The 19,330-nt window shown below is 41.2% G+C and overlaps 1 protein-coding gene across 4 annotated transcripts in view; it reads right to left on the reverse strand.

The window, feature by feature from the left end:
* The window catches only part of IRF2 (interferon regulatory factor 2), a 196,223-nt gene that overhangs the window by 27,491 nt on the left and 149,402 nt on the right, over window positions 1-19,330 (reverse strand). For all 4 annotated transcript variants that reach the window (XM_077279594.1, XM_077279592.1, XM_077279593.1 and 1 more), the window contains exon 3: window positions 167-266. In XM_077279594.1, the coding sequence (XP_077135709.1) occupies window positions 167-266 (100 nt within the window). The remainder of the gene's footprint in view (window positions 1-166; window positions 267-19,330) is intronic.

Consider the following 19,330-nt stretch of genomic DNA (forward strand, 5'->3'; position numbering starts at 1 on the left):
GGTGTTTGAGATTGATTTCCGTTATCCATAAAGCCCTGAGACACAAAACTATCCAGGAGTTTATTTGAAAGACAGAAAATTACATATTTATGACACTTAAATCCAATTTACATAGTAATTTGGAATGCAGTGTACAGCGTGATTGTGTGATTTTCATGCTCAATACCTGTATGAACTGCCCAATTTTTAAATAGCGGAGCATCTTTTTCCACATCCCATCCATGCCGAGCTGCATGCATCCATGGAATTTGAAATATTTTCTTCTCCTTAATATGGAAACAATACACATTTGTTAATGGTCTGGACATTTGAAACTGTGCTTTATTTCACTCAAAGACAATATCTGATAATGACTACCCCTCGATACGACTATACCCTTCCCTATCAAACGCTACACAACAAGACAACCAGAAGAATGAATGCTCCTGCCTAAAATACATTGGTGAATCTCTATCATAAGATTTCACTTGGCAATCGCATACATAGAAAGTTACTGCAAAATATCATTGTAATCCAATAAAAACTTGACGAATTGAATTAAAATGTTAACATCTTCAATGGTTGCACTTTAAAGACTCAAAGATTAGGAAACCTAAACCAGTTTCTCTTTTCATATGAGAAAAACATATAAACTGATAGCAAAAGTGGACATACATACCAAAGACAGATGAATATCTGATCCAACACATTGACATTTATTTTTATGTACAGGAACAAAAACGACGTGTGAATGAGGCCTTAGGTGGTCATAGATGTTATATGAAAAAAAAGTTACTACATTGCTCGTATTTCTATTCTTATGTAAATACCAGTTGTTATGCAGAATTGGGGCACCCATGTACAGAGACGTGAAGTGTAATGATGGAGGAGGTTGGCCAGGGAGCGTTATGTCGTTTCTATTACATTTGAGGTCAAGAATGATATTGTATTAAAGCAATAATGTTACAGTACTGTAGAAGAGATGCACTTGGTATTAGTTATGGAATCCATTACCTATTAATGTAGAGAAGCCTAGAAGATAGGTAATATAGAGAAAATAGTGTTAACAGACTGCCCACATCACAAAGCTTAAAGCGAACCTGTCAGCAGTTTTGTCTGATATACTCACCTGCAGGGTGGTCCGGTCTGATGGGTGTCGCAGGTCCAGGTCCGGCGCCTCCCATCTTCTTGCGATGCCGCCCTCCTGCCTGCTACATCGCTCCCCGGCATTGCGCTCCGATGCAGGCGTACTTTGTCGGCCCTGTTGAGAGCAGAGCAAAGTACTGCAGTGCGCAGGCGCCGGGAAAAGTGAGAGAGGCCCAGCTCCTGAGCACTGCAATACCTAAGGACGCCTGCACAGGAGAGCAATGCCGGGGATCCATGACGCAAGCGGGAGGGCAGCGACCATAAGAAGATGGGAGGCGCCGGACCCTGACCTGCGACGCCCATCGGACCGCCCCCTCCCCCCCCCCCGGGTGAGTATAATGTATAATAAAACTTATCTTTCAGGTCGTATCGGGGGCTTAAAAACAGCATTATAGAATGCCGTAGATAAGCCCTGAAAGGCGGTGGCCGTATCTTATATCGGCCAAAACTGGTGACAGGTTCCCTTTAATGTTTAGTTTATTGTATCGCAACAGAATATACTGTAAATAAAAGCTATCCCAATGGAACTGATGAAATTTTGGACACTCATTTATCAGTGTGAGTCCTAAAGAAATTAATAGGATCAGTCATGTACAGTGGATATATATATATATATATATATATATATATATATATATATATATATATATATATATATATATACATATATACATACACACTATGTTCTCCAAATTATTATGCAAATGACATTTTTCTCGGATTTTCCTAAATGGTCAGTGCAAATGACAGTCAGTCTAATAAAAGTCATCACCCGTTAGAGTATACATCGAATTTTATTGAAGAAACCTCCCAGTGATATCAGTATAATCTCCAAAATGAATAAAAACTCAAAATGCACTGTTCCAAATTATTAGGCACAGTAGTATTTCTAAACATTTGATATGTTTTAAAGAACTGAAAATGCTCATTTGTGGAATTTGCAGCATTAGGAGGTCACATTCACTGAGCAAAAAGCTATTTAACTCCAAAACATCCTAACAGGCAAGTTACATGTTAATATAGGAGCCCTTCATTGATATCACCTTCACAATTCTTGCATCCATTGAACTTGTGAGTTTATGGAGAGTTTCTGCTTGTATTTCTTTGCATGAAGTCAGAATAGCCTCCCAGAGCTGCTGTTTGGATGTGAACTGCCTTCCACCCTCATAGATCTTTTGCTTGATGATTCTCTAAAGGTTCTCTATAGGGTTGAGGTCAGGGGAAGATGGTGGCCACACCATGAGTTTATCTCCTTTTATGCCCATAGCAGCCAATGACTCAGAGGTATTCTTTGCAGCATGAGATGGTGCATTGTCAGCATGAAGATGATTTTGTTCCTGAAGGCACGTTTCTGCTTTTTATACCATGGAAGAAAGTTGTCAGTCAGAAACTATTTACTTTGCTGAGGTCATTTTCACACCTTCAGGAACCTTAAAGGGCCCTACCAGCTGGTTCCCCATGATTCCAGACCAAAACATGACTCCTCCACCTCCTTGCTGACGTCGCAGCCTTGTTGGGACATGGTGGCCATCCACCAACCATCCACTACTCCATCCATCTGGACCGTCCAGAGTTGCTTGACACTCATCAGTAAACAAGACTGTTTGAAAATTAGTCTTCATGTATGTCTGGGCCCACTGCAACCGTTTCTGCTTGTGAACACTGTTTAGGAGTGGCCGAATAGTAGGTTTATGCACCACAGCAAGCCTTTGAAGGATCCTACACCTTGAGGTTCGAGGGACTCCAGACGCATCAGCAGCTTCAAATAACTGTTTGCTGCTTTGTAATGGTATTTTGGCAGCTGCTCTCTTAATCCAATGAATTTATCTGCCAGAAAACTTCCTCATTATGCCTTTATTTGCATGAACTCTGTCTGTGCTCTGTTTCAGTCACAAATCTCATCAGAGTATGATGATCACTCTTAAGTTTTCATGAAATATCTAATTTTTTTCATACCTTGTCCAAGGCATTGCACTATTTAACGCTTTTCAGCAGCAGAGAGATCCTTTTTATTTCCTATATTGCTTGAAACCTGTGACCTGCATAATAATGTGGAACATCATTTTTGAGTAGTTTTCCTCTAATTAGAATCACCTGGAAAACTAATTATCACATGTGTTTAAGATTGATTTCAGTGATTCATTGAGCCCTGAGACACAATACCATCCACGAGTTTATTTGAAAAACAAAACAATTAAATATATATATATATATATATATATATATATATATATATATATATATATATATATATATATATATATATATATTTATATATATTATAGGGAAGAGGGATGTACAGAGCAGACATACCGGTAACCAAGATAGGCAGTTAGTTACTGCATACTTGTTGCCAGCTGTTTGTCCATTTTCGCTTATTTTCTAAGAGGCTTTGTATGGTGAAACAAGTTATCACCTCTAATAAGTTGTGGATCGATGAGTGGTCTGACTGCTTGGACTTGCACTTGACTGATCAAAGAGCTGTAGGAGAGATCAGCGTAAATAGGGTCTTATCTGAGAATGTAGTAAATTATTAGGCTCAGATTGAACTCACCTGTTTAAGCCATTTAAAAGGGCATATAAAATGAAGAAGTCTGCTGCAGCAGATCCAAGGGTCAGCACGTGACCTTCAGACATCAAAAGTGTAGAGAGTTGGTGGATAGATTCCCAGTGATGCAAAATAAGGAGGTGGTTTATTTCAATGCGTTTTGAAGTATATGGTTACTTCTACTTGTGGTTTTTCCTGAAGAAGCAACCATACAGTGGGGCAAAAAAGTATTTAGTCAGTCAGCAATAGTGCAAGTTCCACCACTTAAAAAGATGGGAGGCGTCTGTAATTTACATCATAGGTAGACCTCAACTATGGGAGACAAACTGAGAAAAAAAAAAATCCAGAAAATCACATTGTCTGTTTTTTTATCATTTTATTTGCATATTCTGGTGGAAAATAAGTATTTGGTCAGAAACAAAATTTCATCTCAATACTTTGTAATATATCCTTTGTTGGCAATGACAGAGGTCAAACGTTTTCTGTAAGTCTTCACAAGGTTGCCACACACTGTTGTTGGTATGTTGGCCCATTCCTCCATGCAGATCTCCTCTAGAGCAGTGATGTTTTTGGCTTTTCGCTTGGCAACACGGACTTTCAACTCCCTCCAAAGGTTTTCTATAGGGTTGAGATCTGGAGACTGGCTAGGCCACTCCAGGACCTTGAAATGCTTCTTAGGAAGCCACTCCTTCGTTGCCCTGGCGGTGTGCTTTGGATCATTGTCATGTTGAAAGACCCAGCCACGTTTCATCTTCAATGCCCTTGCTGATGGAAGGAGGTTTGCACTCAAAATCTCACGATACATGGCCCCATTCATTCTTTCATGTACCCGGATCAGTCGTCCTGGCCCCTTTGCAGAGAAACAGCCCCAAAGCATGATGTTTCCACCACCATGCTTTACAGTAGGTATGGTGTTTGATGGATGCAACTCAGTATTCTTTTTCCTCCAAACACGACAAGTTGTGTTTCCACCAAACAGTTCCAGTTTGGTTTCATCAGACCATAGGACATTCTCCCAAAACTCCTCTGGATCATCCAAATGCTCTCTAGCAAACTTCAGACGGGCCCGGACATGTACTGGCTTAAGCAGTGGGACACGTCTGGCACTGCAGGATCTGAGTCCATGGTGGCGTAGTGTGTTACTATGGTAGGCCTTGTTACATTGGTCCCAGCTCTCTGCAGTTCATTCACTAGGTCCCCTTGCGTGGTTCTGAGATTTTTGCTCACCGTTCTTGTGATCATTCTGACCCCACGGGGTGGGTTTTGCGTGGAGCCCCAGATCGAGGGAGATTATCAGTGGTCTTGAATGTCTTCCATTTTCTAATTATTGCTCCCACTGTTGATTTCTTCACTCCAAGCTGGTTGGCTATTGCAGATTCAGTCTTCCCAGCCTGGTGCAGGGCTACAATTTTGTTTCTGGTGTCCTTTGACAGCTCTTTGGTCTTCACCATAGTGGAGTTTGGAGTCAGACTGTTTGAGGGTGTGCACAGGTGTCTTTTTATACTGATAACAAGTTTAAACAGGTGCCATTACTACAGGTAATGAGTGGAGGAAAGAGGAGACTCTTAAAGAATAAGTTACAGGTCTGTGAGAGCCAGAAATCTTGATTGTTTGTTTCTGACCAAATACTTATTTTCCACCATAATATGCAAATAAAATGATAAAAAAACAGACAATGTGATTTTCTGGATTTTTTTTTCTCAGTTTGTCTCCCGTAGTTGAGGTCTACCTATGATGTAAATTACAGACGCCTCTCATCTTTTGAAGTGATGGAACTTGCACTATTGCTGACTGACTAAATACTTTTTTGCCCCACTGTATACTTTGAAACGCATTGAAATAAACCACCTCTTTATTTTACATCACTGGGATATATGTCTCAACTTTGTCAGTAGCGCGGAATCTATCCACCAACTCCCTACACTCGACAGATCAAGTCACTTTTATCCCTCTTAGAATAGAGTGGCAATGTACAACCCAATTAAAGGGGTTCTCCATGTTTGTCACAAAAGTCTGCACACTTGTTTATATCCTCACATCATGCACTCTGCTTGCTGTGAGGATTCTCTGGTGCCTTTGGCGAGACCAAGCGGTCATGTGACCACAAGTATGCAATCTAAATATTCTGGGCCACATTTCGACTAGATGTGCCCGGCCTCACTCAATTCACATCTTATTGAGAAAGGCCATGCACGTTTAGTGAGAATGTGGCCAGACGTATGCATATTGCATACTTGTGGTCAGATGACCAGTTGGATTCACCGCACTGCATGAAACGTGAGGATTCACAAATCTGCAGTGAAATGGAATGACTGCAGACTTTAATGAAAAACCTGGACTACCCCTTTAATTTACTATGAGGCTGCTGAGTGATGCATTCATCTTTTTTCGGCAGCGCCATAGAGTGTGAATGCAGCAGCAATTGGGCATCCAACATGCTGATCCATTTTTTGACTGGGATAAATTCCCCATTTTGATGATCGGTGCTGTTTCCAGCTGTCACTCACCTATCAGCTTGCTTTCAACCCCTGTAAAGTCCTCAATACAAATGAATATATTTTTGTATAATTAATTCAACATCTTATCATTTGCTCCTTACACATTACAAGAAAATTTTACATATTCTGACTTTTCATGTGTCAGTCTTCCACTCTTATCTTGGAGTAAGAAGAGCCCATTTAATTAAGAGGCACATATCTGGCACATCCTTGTATATTTACACTGTAAATTACACCCATTCCAGGATTAAATTATATTCAGTTGTAGAATGGGAGGTCCTATGCCCTCCTGCCATCAGGTGTGAAAAGTGTGGGCAAATGTGAATTCACAAGAATATTCACAACATTTTTGGGCAAATGTGACTTGTGCGAACTTTTTCTGACTCCTTTAAACTCTACAAAAGTGGTGTGATAATTTCTCTCCTGTGTGTTCTGCTGAACTTTGCTTATCTGGCAATCTGAAAGCAAAACTTCAAATCTGACCACTTTATGCTAAGCCAGCATAACCCGATATGGCTTTGAAAGTAAACACTTGGCTGAAACAACAGTGCAGTACAGAGCTCGGTTATGACCTGCCAAATAAGATAAGCGCTCATATCTAATTATTATATCTAATTAATACCTTTGATTCATAGATAATACTACATTTTCACTCTGGGAAATACATGGGTTCAGTGCTGCCACAAGGAATTTGAGGGTCCCATACTGGCAACAATTTTGGGCCCACTTGAGACTCCGCCTAGGCTCCACCCATCCTCCACCCCACGAACCTTCCACAGTCTCACCACCCACTCTTGGAAAAACTTCACTTCTGCACCATGTCCTCACCAATCACATATTAACCCCTTACTGCCATTGGACGGGATAGTACGAGGTCAGTCCCCCCCCCTTTGATGTGGGCTCCAGCGGTGAGCCCGCATCAAAGCCGGGACATGTCAGCTGTTTTGAACAGCTGACATGTGCCCGCAACAGGCGCGGGTGGAATCGCGATCTGCTCGGGCCTATTAACTAGTTAATTGCCACTGCCAAACTGATGCCAGATTGCTTTGAGCGCCACCCAGTGGTCGGCGCTCATAGTAATGCAGTAATTCTGCTACACAGAGGCGATCTGAGCAACGCCTCTATTTAGCAGAGCCGATCAAGTTGTGACAGCTTCTAGCCTCCCATGGAGGCTATTGAAGCATGCCAAAACTTCAAGAAAAATAGTTTTAAAAATATAACAAAAAAGTAAAAAAAAAAAAAAAAAAAAATGCAAAAAAAAGTTAAAATCACCCCCCTTTCAAAATAAAACAATAATAATAATAATAATAATAAGGCTAGGTTCACATTGCGTTAGGGCAATCTGTTTAGCGCTAGCGGATTGCGCTAACGCAATGTTTTTTTCGGGGCCGCGTTTAGGGGTCGCGTTAACGTCCCCGCTCTCGCAGATACCCGATAGACCACATATTATCACCCTATAAAAAAATAATACAACTATTCCCACAAGTGCCGTTATACACAGGAGCTCTGTATCTAGTGTACAGGTAATACAGTGATTACCAGTGACATTAAATACAGTAGTTCTGTATATAGTGTCAGTGTACAGGTAATACAGTGATCACCAGTAACATTATACACAGGAGCCCTGTATCTAGTGTACAGGTGATACAGTGATTACCAGTGACATTAAATACAGGAGTTCTGTATATAGTGTCAGTGCACAGGTGATATAGTAATCACCAGTGACATTACACACAGGAGCTCTGTATATAGTGTCAGTGTACAGGTAATACAGGGATCACCAGTGATATTATACACAGAAGCTCTGCATATACAGGTCCTTCTCAAAAAATTAGCATATAGTGTTAAATTTCATTATTTACCATAATGTAATGATTACAATTAAACTTTCATATATTATAGATTCATTATCCACCAACTGAAATTTGTCAGGTCTTTTATTGTTTTAATACTGATGATTTTGGCATACAACTCCTGATAACCCAAAAAACCTGTCTCAATAAATTAGCATATTTCACCCGACCAATCAAATAAAAGTGTTTTTTAATACCAAACAAAAAAACCATAAAATAATAATGTTCAGTTATGCACTCAATACTTGGTCGGGAATCCTTTGGCAGAAATGACTGCTTCAATGCGGCGTGGCATGGAGGCAATCAGCCTGTGACACTGCTGAGATGTTATGGAGGCCCAGGATGCTTCAATAGCGGCCTTAAGCTCATCCAGAGTGTTGGGTCTTGCGTCTCTCAACTTTCTCTTCACAATATCCCACAGATTCTCTATGGGGTTCAGGTCAGGAGAGTTGGCAGGCCAATTGAGCACAGTAATACCATGGTCAGTAAACCATTTACCAGTGGTTTTGGCACTGTGAGCAGGTGCCAGGTCGTGCTGAAAAATGAAATCTTCATCTCCATAAAGCATTTCAGCCGATGGAAGCATGAAGTGCTCCAAAATCTCCTGATAGCTAGCTGCATTGACCCTGCCCTTGATGAAACACAGTGGACCAACACCAGCAGCTGACATGGCACCCCACACCATCACTGACTGTGGGTACTTGACACTGGACTTCAGGCATTTTGGCATTTCCTTCTCCCCAGTCTTCCTCCAGACTCTGGCACCTTGATTTCCGAATGACATGCAAAATTTGCTTTCATCAGAAAAAAGTACTTGGGACCACTTAGCAACAGTCCAGTGCTGCTTCTCTGTAGCCCAGGTCAGGCGCTTCTGCCGCTGTTTATGGTTCAAAAGTGGCTTTACCTGGGGAATGCGGCACCTGTAGCCCATTTCCTGCACACGCCTGTGCACGGTGGCTCTGGATGTTTCCACACCAGACTCAGTCCACTGCTTCCTCAGGTTCCCCAAGGTCTGGAATCGGTCCTTCTCCACAATCTTCCTCAGGGTCCGGTCACCTCTTCTCGTTGTACAGCGTTTTCTGCCACATTGTTTCCTTCCAACAGACTTACCATTGAGGTGCCTTGATACAGCACTCTGGGAACCGCCTATTTGTTGAGAAATTTCTTTCTGGGTCTTACCCTCTTGCTTGAGGGTGTCAATGATGGCCTTCTTGACATCTGTCAGGTCGCTAGTTTTACCCATGATGGGGGTTTTGAGTAATGAACCAGGCAGGGAGTTTTTAAAAGCCTCAGGTATCGTTTGCATGTGTTTAGAGTTAATTAGTTGATTCAGAAGATTAGGGTAATAGGTCATTTAGAGAACCTTTTCTTGATATGCTAATTTATTGAGACAGGTTTTTTGGGTTATCAGGAGTTGTATGCCAAAATCATCAGTATTAAAACAATAAAAGACCTGACAAATTTCAGTTGGTGGATAATGAATCTATAATATATGAAAGTTTAATTGTAATCATTACATTATGGTAAATAATGAAATTTAACACTATATGCTAATTTTTTGAGAAGGACCTGTAGTGTGTTGTGAATTCTGCTCTTGGGCTCCCTCCGGTGGTTGTAAGTGGTAGCGCTGCTGTCTCTGAATCACAGCATTTATCAGGTGTGTTCACTTTTTGCAATTTTGACTGGGCTATTTAGTCTTGCTTCACCCTTTAATCAGTGCCAGTTGTCCATTGTTCCTGGAGGATTCACATCCCTGCCTGGTCTCTTCTGCTTTGCAGTTCATTTCAACAAAGATAAGTTCTGGCCTTGATTTTTGCTGTCCACATGTTGTGGCCTTATTGTTCAGTTCTTTTTCATGTTTTTGTCTTGTCCAGCTTGGTCTGTATAAGGATTTGTTTAGCCAAGCTGGTATGTCTGGAGATGCAGATATACCCTCCATATCTTTAGTTAGCTGTGGAGATTTTGTATTTTCTGTGGTGGATATTTTCTAGTGTTTTAATACTGACCGCATAGTACTCTGTCTTATCCTTTCTATTTAGCTAGAAGTGGCCTCCTTTGCTAAATTCTCATTTCAGTCTGTGTATGTTTTTTCCCTCTCCTCTCACAGTCAATATTTGTGGGGGGCTGCCTATCTTTTGGGGATTTTCTCTGAGGCAAGATAGAAAAGGGAAAACTATCTCTAGGGGTAATTAGTCCTCCGGCTGTGTCGAGATGTCTAGGGAGCGCTAGGTACATTCCACGGCTACTTCTAGTTGCGGTGTTAAGTTCAGGGTCTGCGGTCAGTACAGGTACCACCTTCTCCAGAGTACGTCTCATGCTGCTCTTAGGCCACCAGATCATAACAGTAGTGTCAGTGTACAGGTAATACAGGGATCACCAGTGACATTATACACAGAAGCTCTGCATATAGTGTCAGTGTACAGGTAATACAGGGATCACCAGTGACATTACACACAGGAGCTCTGTATATAGTGTCAGTGTCCGGGCCCCCTCTCTTTCCTTTTGCTCACTGGCCCCATACAACAGTAAGGGATGTAATGCCCTAACGCCAGCCCTGCATGGTATTAAAACGAGCCCAAACATATCTTCTCACTATTATCTTCAATTCAACTGCAATGAAGCATAATAGTCATTTACCACATTAACAATGTATAGAATGTATTTCTGAATCATTTAATGTTAGCTTCATTGAAAAAAAACTGTGCTTTTCTTTCAAAAATAAGGACATTTCTAAGTGACCCTAAACTTTTGAACGGTAGTGTATCTGAATGTACCAAGTCACACTGCCAGCTCCTGCCAGCAAATCTTCGGCTCCATGTCAGCAGAGCAGCTCTCCTCTTCCGCTCTGCTCCATCAATGAGGCGTGATTGCTGATGTCTTACTGATTGACAGCCGGCTCCCCGCTGCCTATCAATCAGCATGACGTTAGCAGTCACACTCCGTCAACAGAGCTGCACAAGATAGAAACAGCTGCATTGTTGGTGTGATGTCAGTGGACGCCGCAGAGTCACCGGCTGGGGCAGTCTGTGACCATTCTGAGCTGACAGAAAATGGCTGTGGGCAGAACAAGCAGGTTGTCAGAACTACCTGCCTAATAGTACTTAGGCCCATAGTAGAAAAAAAATATAAAATAGTCCCGGGTAACTCCTTTAAAGGAAATCTGTCACCCGATTCATGCTGGCAGGCTTTTCCTAGCCCCACTGTAGTTTATTGACAGATCTCTCTCTCACTATAGGAGGGACCAGTCAATCTCTTCTAACAGTGCCAGTAAAAGCCACCCAGGGGTTGCACCAGACTATTCTTGTCTCCATCTATGGTCCCAGGCCAGATCTTTAAAGTAGATTTTCTCTGCCAGAGTGTTACAGAGAAAAATATACCTGGCCGCAGTCGTGCAACCAGGGTGAGATTCATGCTGCCCATGGTTTTTATATGAAAGGTTCACTTTAAAAAAAAAAAAATGCAACAACAATTGCCTGTGTGATTGCAGGCCCTTTAGTTGAACTCCTCATCCTTGATCTGTTACTGTAAAAATTTGTGAAAATTACTCTAAAAGTGATCCAATAATCCTACATGTCACAAATCTGCTGATTCCTGTGCCTCATGATTCCTATATTGACTCCCATTAGTTCATGTCATGGCTTGCCACCCCATCCACAACACTCAGATAAGTCATGAAGTGTGTTTCCGCCCAGCTTAGCCCAGTCCTTGATAAACAGCTAGGGAATTGGTATTGGTAATGATTTACCTGCATGTACTTGCTGAGATGTACTAACAGCTGTAACAACCAGAGAAGCACTCACCTGTCATCAGAGGTACACAGGAAACACGAGATACAAATTAACATGAAAAAAATTATAACTTCCTTAAGATTAATCATAAAATATTGTGCAATTCTTCCATGTGAGCGCCGCACAGTAAAGACAAAACTATTGTACTTGTCTATTGTACATTTAATGAATGATCCATCAAGGAAGTGCTATGTACAGTCTGACAATACAAGAGAACATGTATTTGCATAGAGAATTCATGTAAAGCCAAGTTCACACAAATTTATCAAAATAAACGGTTTTTCTTTATTATAGACATGTCACCAGGGGCAAAACCGTTCTTTTACTCTGCTGATTTTTTTAGGCCGGCATCTGCACCAAAATACGCAATAACAATCCGCTCTAATTATTGCGTTCTTGCCAAATTTTTTTCCACACTTTTTAAATTAATTTTTTACGCATAACAAAATTCAGCGTTTTACTGTTTTAGCAAAATGATTGAGATTTCCGAAATCTTCGACACACAGCTTATTTTTCCTTGCAGATTTGACGAAGTTTCAGATTTGCAGTGCAGTCAATTCATTCAGCGTTTTGGCAGCATTTTTCACTCACTCGTTCTAAGTGTAGGTATAGATGACATTTGTCTCCACATCCAAGAGAATCAGTCCGATTATGCTAATCACACTTTCATCAGAGTTTTTGGTGAGTGGGATATGATTTTTTTTTTTTGAGGCGGAGAGAAAAAAAAAAAAGTCTCTCCACCTTCTCTATAAGGTCAGTCCATGAAAAGCGGATCACAATCAGATATCATGTGAGTGCGGTCCGACTTATCCCTTGAACTCGTGTGTGTCATTGGAATGAGTGACATCCAATTTTCAGAGGCAAATCGTGCACGATGAAAAGGTTTTCCTTGGACCACTCATCCGATGGAAAAAAAATCGAACACATGCACAGCCCCATGGAATAATGAGTGCAACTGCTGTCCATCAAAACCACGGGTAGCATACATACGACTCAATTGGCTGCCTGCACAAACCCTATTGAATGGGGAAAAATGCTGGGACGGAAATGTAGCAACGGAGATGCAGCAACGGCGCGAAGAGGGTGAGTATGATGTCTTCTGTTAGCCGGCGGCTGCAGCTGTCACTGTGCCACAGCCGCCAGCGCCTGCCGCTGCTCCCCCGCTCCCCCATCGGCTTTCTGGACAATGACTTGTATAAGCCGATGACTCGCGAGACTTTGGCACCATCTTCAATGGAGCACGGTGACCAGCTCCACTGCGCAGGCGGCAGATTTCCAGCCCTGCAGTGTGAGTACATCATAACACACTGCGCATGCCCGAGAACTGTTGGTACAGCGCAGTCGCCGGGCATGTAACAGCAACACAGGAGGCGGCGCACAGACGCAAGAGGTGGAAGATGGACGGCTGTGAGGCAGCTGAAACAGAGGGAGACACCATACCTCTGGGACTCAATACAGGTATGGGGCGCAATTTATATAAGTCAATATTTTAGTGTTACTAGGGATCAGAAACATAATTCACAAAATGCAGCCTTAGTGCTGCTGAAGGTGGCTCTTTTACATAAAAACGCCCTGGGGGGGTGACAAGTTCCCTTTAACCATGGTGACTTCATAGTGGAAAATACCTGAAGAATAGTTCAATTACGGTACTTATTTTTAACTGCATGGTTGTTTGCAATCCCGAAGAGGTTAAGTTCCAACAACGGGATTTTCTGGATTTGCTTTTCTATTTCATTTATTACGCTGAAGTCTCTTTGTGCTATATCACATTTTATATAAACCTGCTTTGCTTTTATACTGCATCTTTCGCTGTGCAATAAACACAGCATCTTACAGGTTTTTTTACGCTATGTAAACTGAAACACACTAAAAACATGTGCAATAAACACGACTGTATAAATAAATACCAGAAACACAATAAAAACTCAAGAAACATAATAATAGATCCAGAAATGCTGGATCATCAAATACTCATCGTGAGAACATAGCCTAACACTCATTTGGGCATGGCCAGGCATTGATGACAACAAGAGTCAAGATTGTAAGCTCTTGTCATCAGAATCCTCACTTCTTAATCAGTTACTCTGTAATGTAGTTTTGCAGAATATGACACCCAGAAGATCTTTGATTGTAGACAGTGATTTTCAACAGATGGTCATCAGAAAAAACTTACACAAAATATTTGAATTGTTGTGGATAACCAATAAAGTTTGTAAATACGTGTTCTAAAAGAAAGCTAGGAAAACAATCAAAAGAATTCTTGCTGCTCTGGAAAATAAGACAATACGTCTATTGCAACACCCATATTTTTTGCAGCACTGCTGATTGATTTATAACTATGAACAGACAGCTACAGTTCACAGCATAACATGCAACTAAAAGTGCTCCTTTGGACTGCACCTGTAGTTTAGTTAAAGATCAATCAGCAGGACTACAAAAATTTTTTAGTGTAGCTTTTGCCTAAGGAGACTATGAAGAAACTGCTTTCTCCTTAGTTATCAGTGCTGTGAGCATTATGCCACTTTTTAATAGAACTATAACTGTCAAACTAAAGTATTTAAAATAAATATTATTGTTATGTATACACAAATGAGCCACATTAAGCATTAAAACCACTAACTAGTAATGTCACAACTCGGTTGTCGGATGACCTAGGACAGGGGCTCCTTCCCCATCCCCAACACTAGGGGGGTGCCCTAGCTCACCCTGTTCCCCGGGTTACTTCTGAGGGTGAAGATGCCAGGGCCACGTACCTTGCCTTATCTACTGAATCTGCCCTCCGTCTGTACCCTTCCCCCACCCGGGAAGGGGGGAGTAGCAGTGCACCATAGTACACCAACCAGACGAACAAGAACAGGGAAAAGGAAAATACCAGGCATACAAATATAACATATAACAGAGGAATGCACCGGGGAGTGGAGGATGGGGCAAAACCAAAGTTGGAGAAGTAAAGGAAATTATCACACTTACTAAACCAAGCAACAGTCACAGATAAACCCACCAAACGCCTTATCATATAACCACTAACTTCTATCCTCCCAGCCATGCAGCATAAGCTCTCTCTGACAATGTGTGTCAGTCAGGACCCAGATTATATAGGGGATAGGAGTGGAAAAACCGTGCTCAGCTGAGAGCCCTAACTCCCAGAGCTCCCAACATGGCTGATAAACCCAAAAGAAATTTACACCATTTAAAAAAAAAGGTGAAGCGCTTCTTTTCAGCGCAGGAGTCGGAGCAATCAGAAGCTGCGGTCTTCTTGCTCCTCTCTGTCGCGTTAACCCTGTGACAAGTAATGTGAATAACGTCTCATGACAACTGCACGCACTATTTATCGGGTGGGATACATCAAGAGAACACTCTGTTCTTTAACCCCTTCATGTCATGACCATTTTCCTTTTTTTTTTTTTTTCATTTATGTATGGTCTCCCATGCTCCCAATATCCATAACTTTTTTATTTTTCTGTCATTATAGCCATAGATGTGCTTGTTCTTTGCAGGATGAGTTGTACGTTTGAATGACACCATTAATTTTACTGTGTAGTGTACTGGAAAACAATTTCAAGTGTGGTGAAATTGCAAAAAAAAAATGCAATTCCACAATTGTTTCTTTTTTTATTTACCATGCTCACTATATCGTAAAACTGACCTGGTAATATTATGACTCCCCAGGACAGTAGTAGTATGAGTATGCAGATCCCAAACATGTATAGTTTATTTTTTCTTTAAGTGGTGAAAACAAACTCCGAATTTTGCATTTTTTCGGGATCTGGGGCTAGGTGATGGCTTATTTTTTTTGCGCCTTGAGCAGATGTTTTTATTGATACTATTTTGCAGTATTTCATAGAGATAAATTGCAGTTTTCATAAAGACATCTCCGGAGAGAGGAAATATCACCCTAATATTGAACATATGGGATTAATCTATAACTGGAGAAATGAGAAAGGGCTGACACTTCAACCTAAATTGAAGTAGGACCTTCTGCCAAGAACAAGTAATTACAAAGTCCAGGATTCTTATACTCCAAGGCGGAGAAGTACAATTCCAGAGGCTGGGGCTTCCTCTATTCAAATTAATTATCTCAGACACTTTGGTGCCAGTGGTCAGTGATGAATATTGGGGTTTGCACTGATCAAATATTTATGAGAGATATATTTTTGGCGTTGTAGTGAAGAGAGGAACATAACACATTCACTCAAATCACCGTAAGGCTGGCCTAATATTTCCAACTTAATATTGATCAAAGGAATCATGCCATGTTTCATCTGTATAAAAAGGTAAAATCATGATAGGAAACATGACAATATCTCCCGTCTGGGACCTCTAGGGGCAAAGATATCCTGAATGTTGGGGGGATCTCAATCTTCTAAAGACCTAGCACATCCCACAACCAGCGCCCCATAAGAGCTCACCAAGGGAAGGTATGTGAGCATAATCTTGATCTAATCAAAATAAAGAGTTTTTGTCATTTGTCAAGTCTGCAAGACACAGTAGTCTGTGGCTCTGTCCCCTGCTCTAAGGAGTTGTCTAAGGAGTACTTCCCTCCGCTAAGCTCTGAGCCATGTCTGTGACACAGGTTTAGCACTTTTTTTTGTTATCCCTTTTATCTTACGTGGCAGTATATACCATATTATTTTGTTCCCATTTTGCTACATCTTTGGATATTTTTTTTATAAACACTGCCTACTTTTCCGGACTAAACATATAAAATGTAATAGATCCATTACTATTGCTCTGTAAACTGCACCCTTGAAGCCATATGCTACCTCTAACGGGTGTCCAATAGGCCTGTATAAACAAATTGGGTTGGCAGCTAATAGTTCCTTTTGTTATTGTGGAGTTCATAGGCATCACATCAGGGTAATAGAGATTGTATGTATGTATGTATGTATGTATGTATGTATGTATGTATGTATGTATGTATGCCACATAGTATATAGCAGCCACATAGTATAAAGCACAGCCCACGTAACACAGGCAGCCACATAGTATATAGCACAGCCACATAGTATATAGCACAGCCACATAGTATATAGCAGCCACATAGTATATAACACAGCCCACATAATATATAGCACAGCCAATGTAATATAGAGCACAGCCCAACGCAGTATATAACACAGGCCATGTAGTATATAACACAGCCCACGCAATATATAACAGCCCATGTAGTATACACTGCGTGCAGAATTATTAGGCAAGTTGTTTTTTGGATCACATGACACTTTTTATACATGTTGTCCTACTCCAAGCTGTTCAGGCTTGAGAGCCAACTACCAATTAAGTAAATCAGGTGATGTGCATCTCTGTAATGAGGAGGGGTGTTGTGTAATGACATCAAAACCCTATATAAGGTGTGCTTAAGTATTAGGCAACTTTCTTTCCTTTGGCAAAATGGGTCAGAAGAGAGATTTGACGGGCTCTGAAAAGTCCAAAATTGTGAGATGTCTTGCAGAGGGATGCAGCAGTGTTGAAATTGCCAAACTTTTGAAGTGTGATCACCGAACAATCAAGCGATTCATGGCAAATAGCCAACAGGGTCGCAAGAAGCATGTTGGGCAAAAAAGGCGCAAAATAACTGCCCATGAATTGAGGAGAATCAAGCGTGAAGCTGCCAAGATTCCATTTGTCACCAGTTTCGCCATATTTCAGAGCTGCAACGTTACTGGAGTATCAAAAAGCACAAGATAAAAAGTCAACACTGGGCCAAGAAATATCTTAAGACTGACTTTTCAAAGGTTTTATGGACTGATGAAATGAGAGTGACACTTGATGGGCCAGAGGCTGGATCAGTAAAGGGCAGAGAGCTCCACTCCGACTCAGACGCCAGCAAGGTGGAGGTGGGGTACTGGTTTGGGCTGGTATCATCAAAGATGAACTTGTGGGACCTTTTCGGGTTGAGGATGGAGTGAAGCTCAACTCCCAGACCTACTGCCAGTTTCTGGAAGACAACTTCTTCAAGCAGTGGTAAAGGAAGAAGTCGGTATCGTTCAAGAAAAACATGATTTTCATGCAGGACAATGCTCCATCACATGCCTCCAACTACTCCACAGCGTGGCTGGCCAGTAGAGGTCTCAAAGAAGAAAAAATAATGACATGGCCCCCTTGTTCACCTGATCTGAGCCCCATAGAGAACCTGTGGTCCCTCATAAAATGTGAGATCTACAAGGAGGAAAAACAGTCCACCTCTCGGAACAGTGTCTGGGAGGCTGTGGTGGCTGCTGCACGCAATGTTGATCCTAAACAGATCAAGCAACTGACAGAATCTATGGATGGAAGGCTGTTGAGTGTCATCATAAAGAAAGGTGGCTATATTGGTCACTAATTTTTTTGGGTTTTGTTTTTGCATGTCAGAAATGTTTATTTCTAATTTTTGTGCAGTTATAGTAGTTTACCTGGTGAAAATAAACAAGTGAGATGGGATTATATTTGTTTTTTTATTAAGCTGCCTAATAATTCTGCACAGTAATAGTTACCTGCACAAACAGATATCCTCCTAAGATAGCCAAATAAAAAAAAAATAAAAAAAAAACCACTCCAACTTCCAAAAATATTAAGCTTTGATATATATGAGTCTTTTGAGTTGATTAAGAACATAGTTGTTGATCAATAATAAAAATAATCCTCTAAAATACAACTTGCCTAATAATTCTGCACACAGTGTATAGCAGCCAGAAAGTATATAACACAGCCCACGTAATATATAGCACAGCCCACATAATATATATAGCACAGCCCACGCAGTATATAACACAGCCCACGCAGTATATAACCATGGAAGAGGAGTTGTGTTTTACATCACGTGGATTGCCTGGTAGGTGTATATCACTTATTTGGGGAAGAGATGGCACTAGGATGTACTATGGGGAAAAAGACAAATCAGTCAATGCAGTGTGATGCCCTGGACAATGTCCTGTTGGGAAAGATTGCATTCCAACATTAAAGGGAATCTGTCAGCAGGTTTTTGCTATCTAGTCTGAGATCAGCATGATGTAGGGGCAGAGACCCCGATTGCAGGGATGTGTCACTTACTAGGCTGTGTGTTACACTTCCTCATGGCAGCAGCATAATGTGCCCTGCCACACTGTAAAACAATATCAAAACTGGTTTGAGGAACGTGACAGCTTAACATATCAAATTGACTTTAAAATTTTCACGATCTCAACCCAGATACACATTTCTGTGATATGCTGGAAAAACAAAACCAATCCTCTGATGCCCCAGCTTGCAACTTATACCACTCAAAATATTAACTTTTACAGGAGAACCTGGTCCAATATGAAACATATGATCATTTGCACATAACGATATATTTACATATATTAGTAAGCACAGCCACATTGAAATCCATTAAAGATGGGATGTATTGTGATCAGAACCATATATATAATTTATTCACTGTATGGGTGATAAATGCTAGATCCGTTCTACATAAAGGGGACCCTGGTATTCTATATCCGCCACCCCCAGCACTGCAGCTAGGAAGGGTTGGAATTAAGTGGGGGAATGGGAGACTTGGGT

Source organism: Ranitomeya variabilis, chromosome 1, assembly GCF_051348905.1.
Source record: "Ranitomeya variabilis isolate aRanVar5 chromosome 1, aRanVar5.hap1, whole genome shotgun sequence".
Classification (NCBI taxonomy): domain Eukaryota; kingdom Metazoa; phylum Chordata; class Amphibia; order Anura; family Dendrobatidae; genus Ranitomeya; species Ranitomeya variabilis.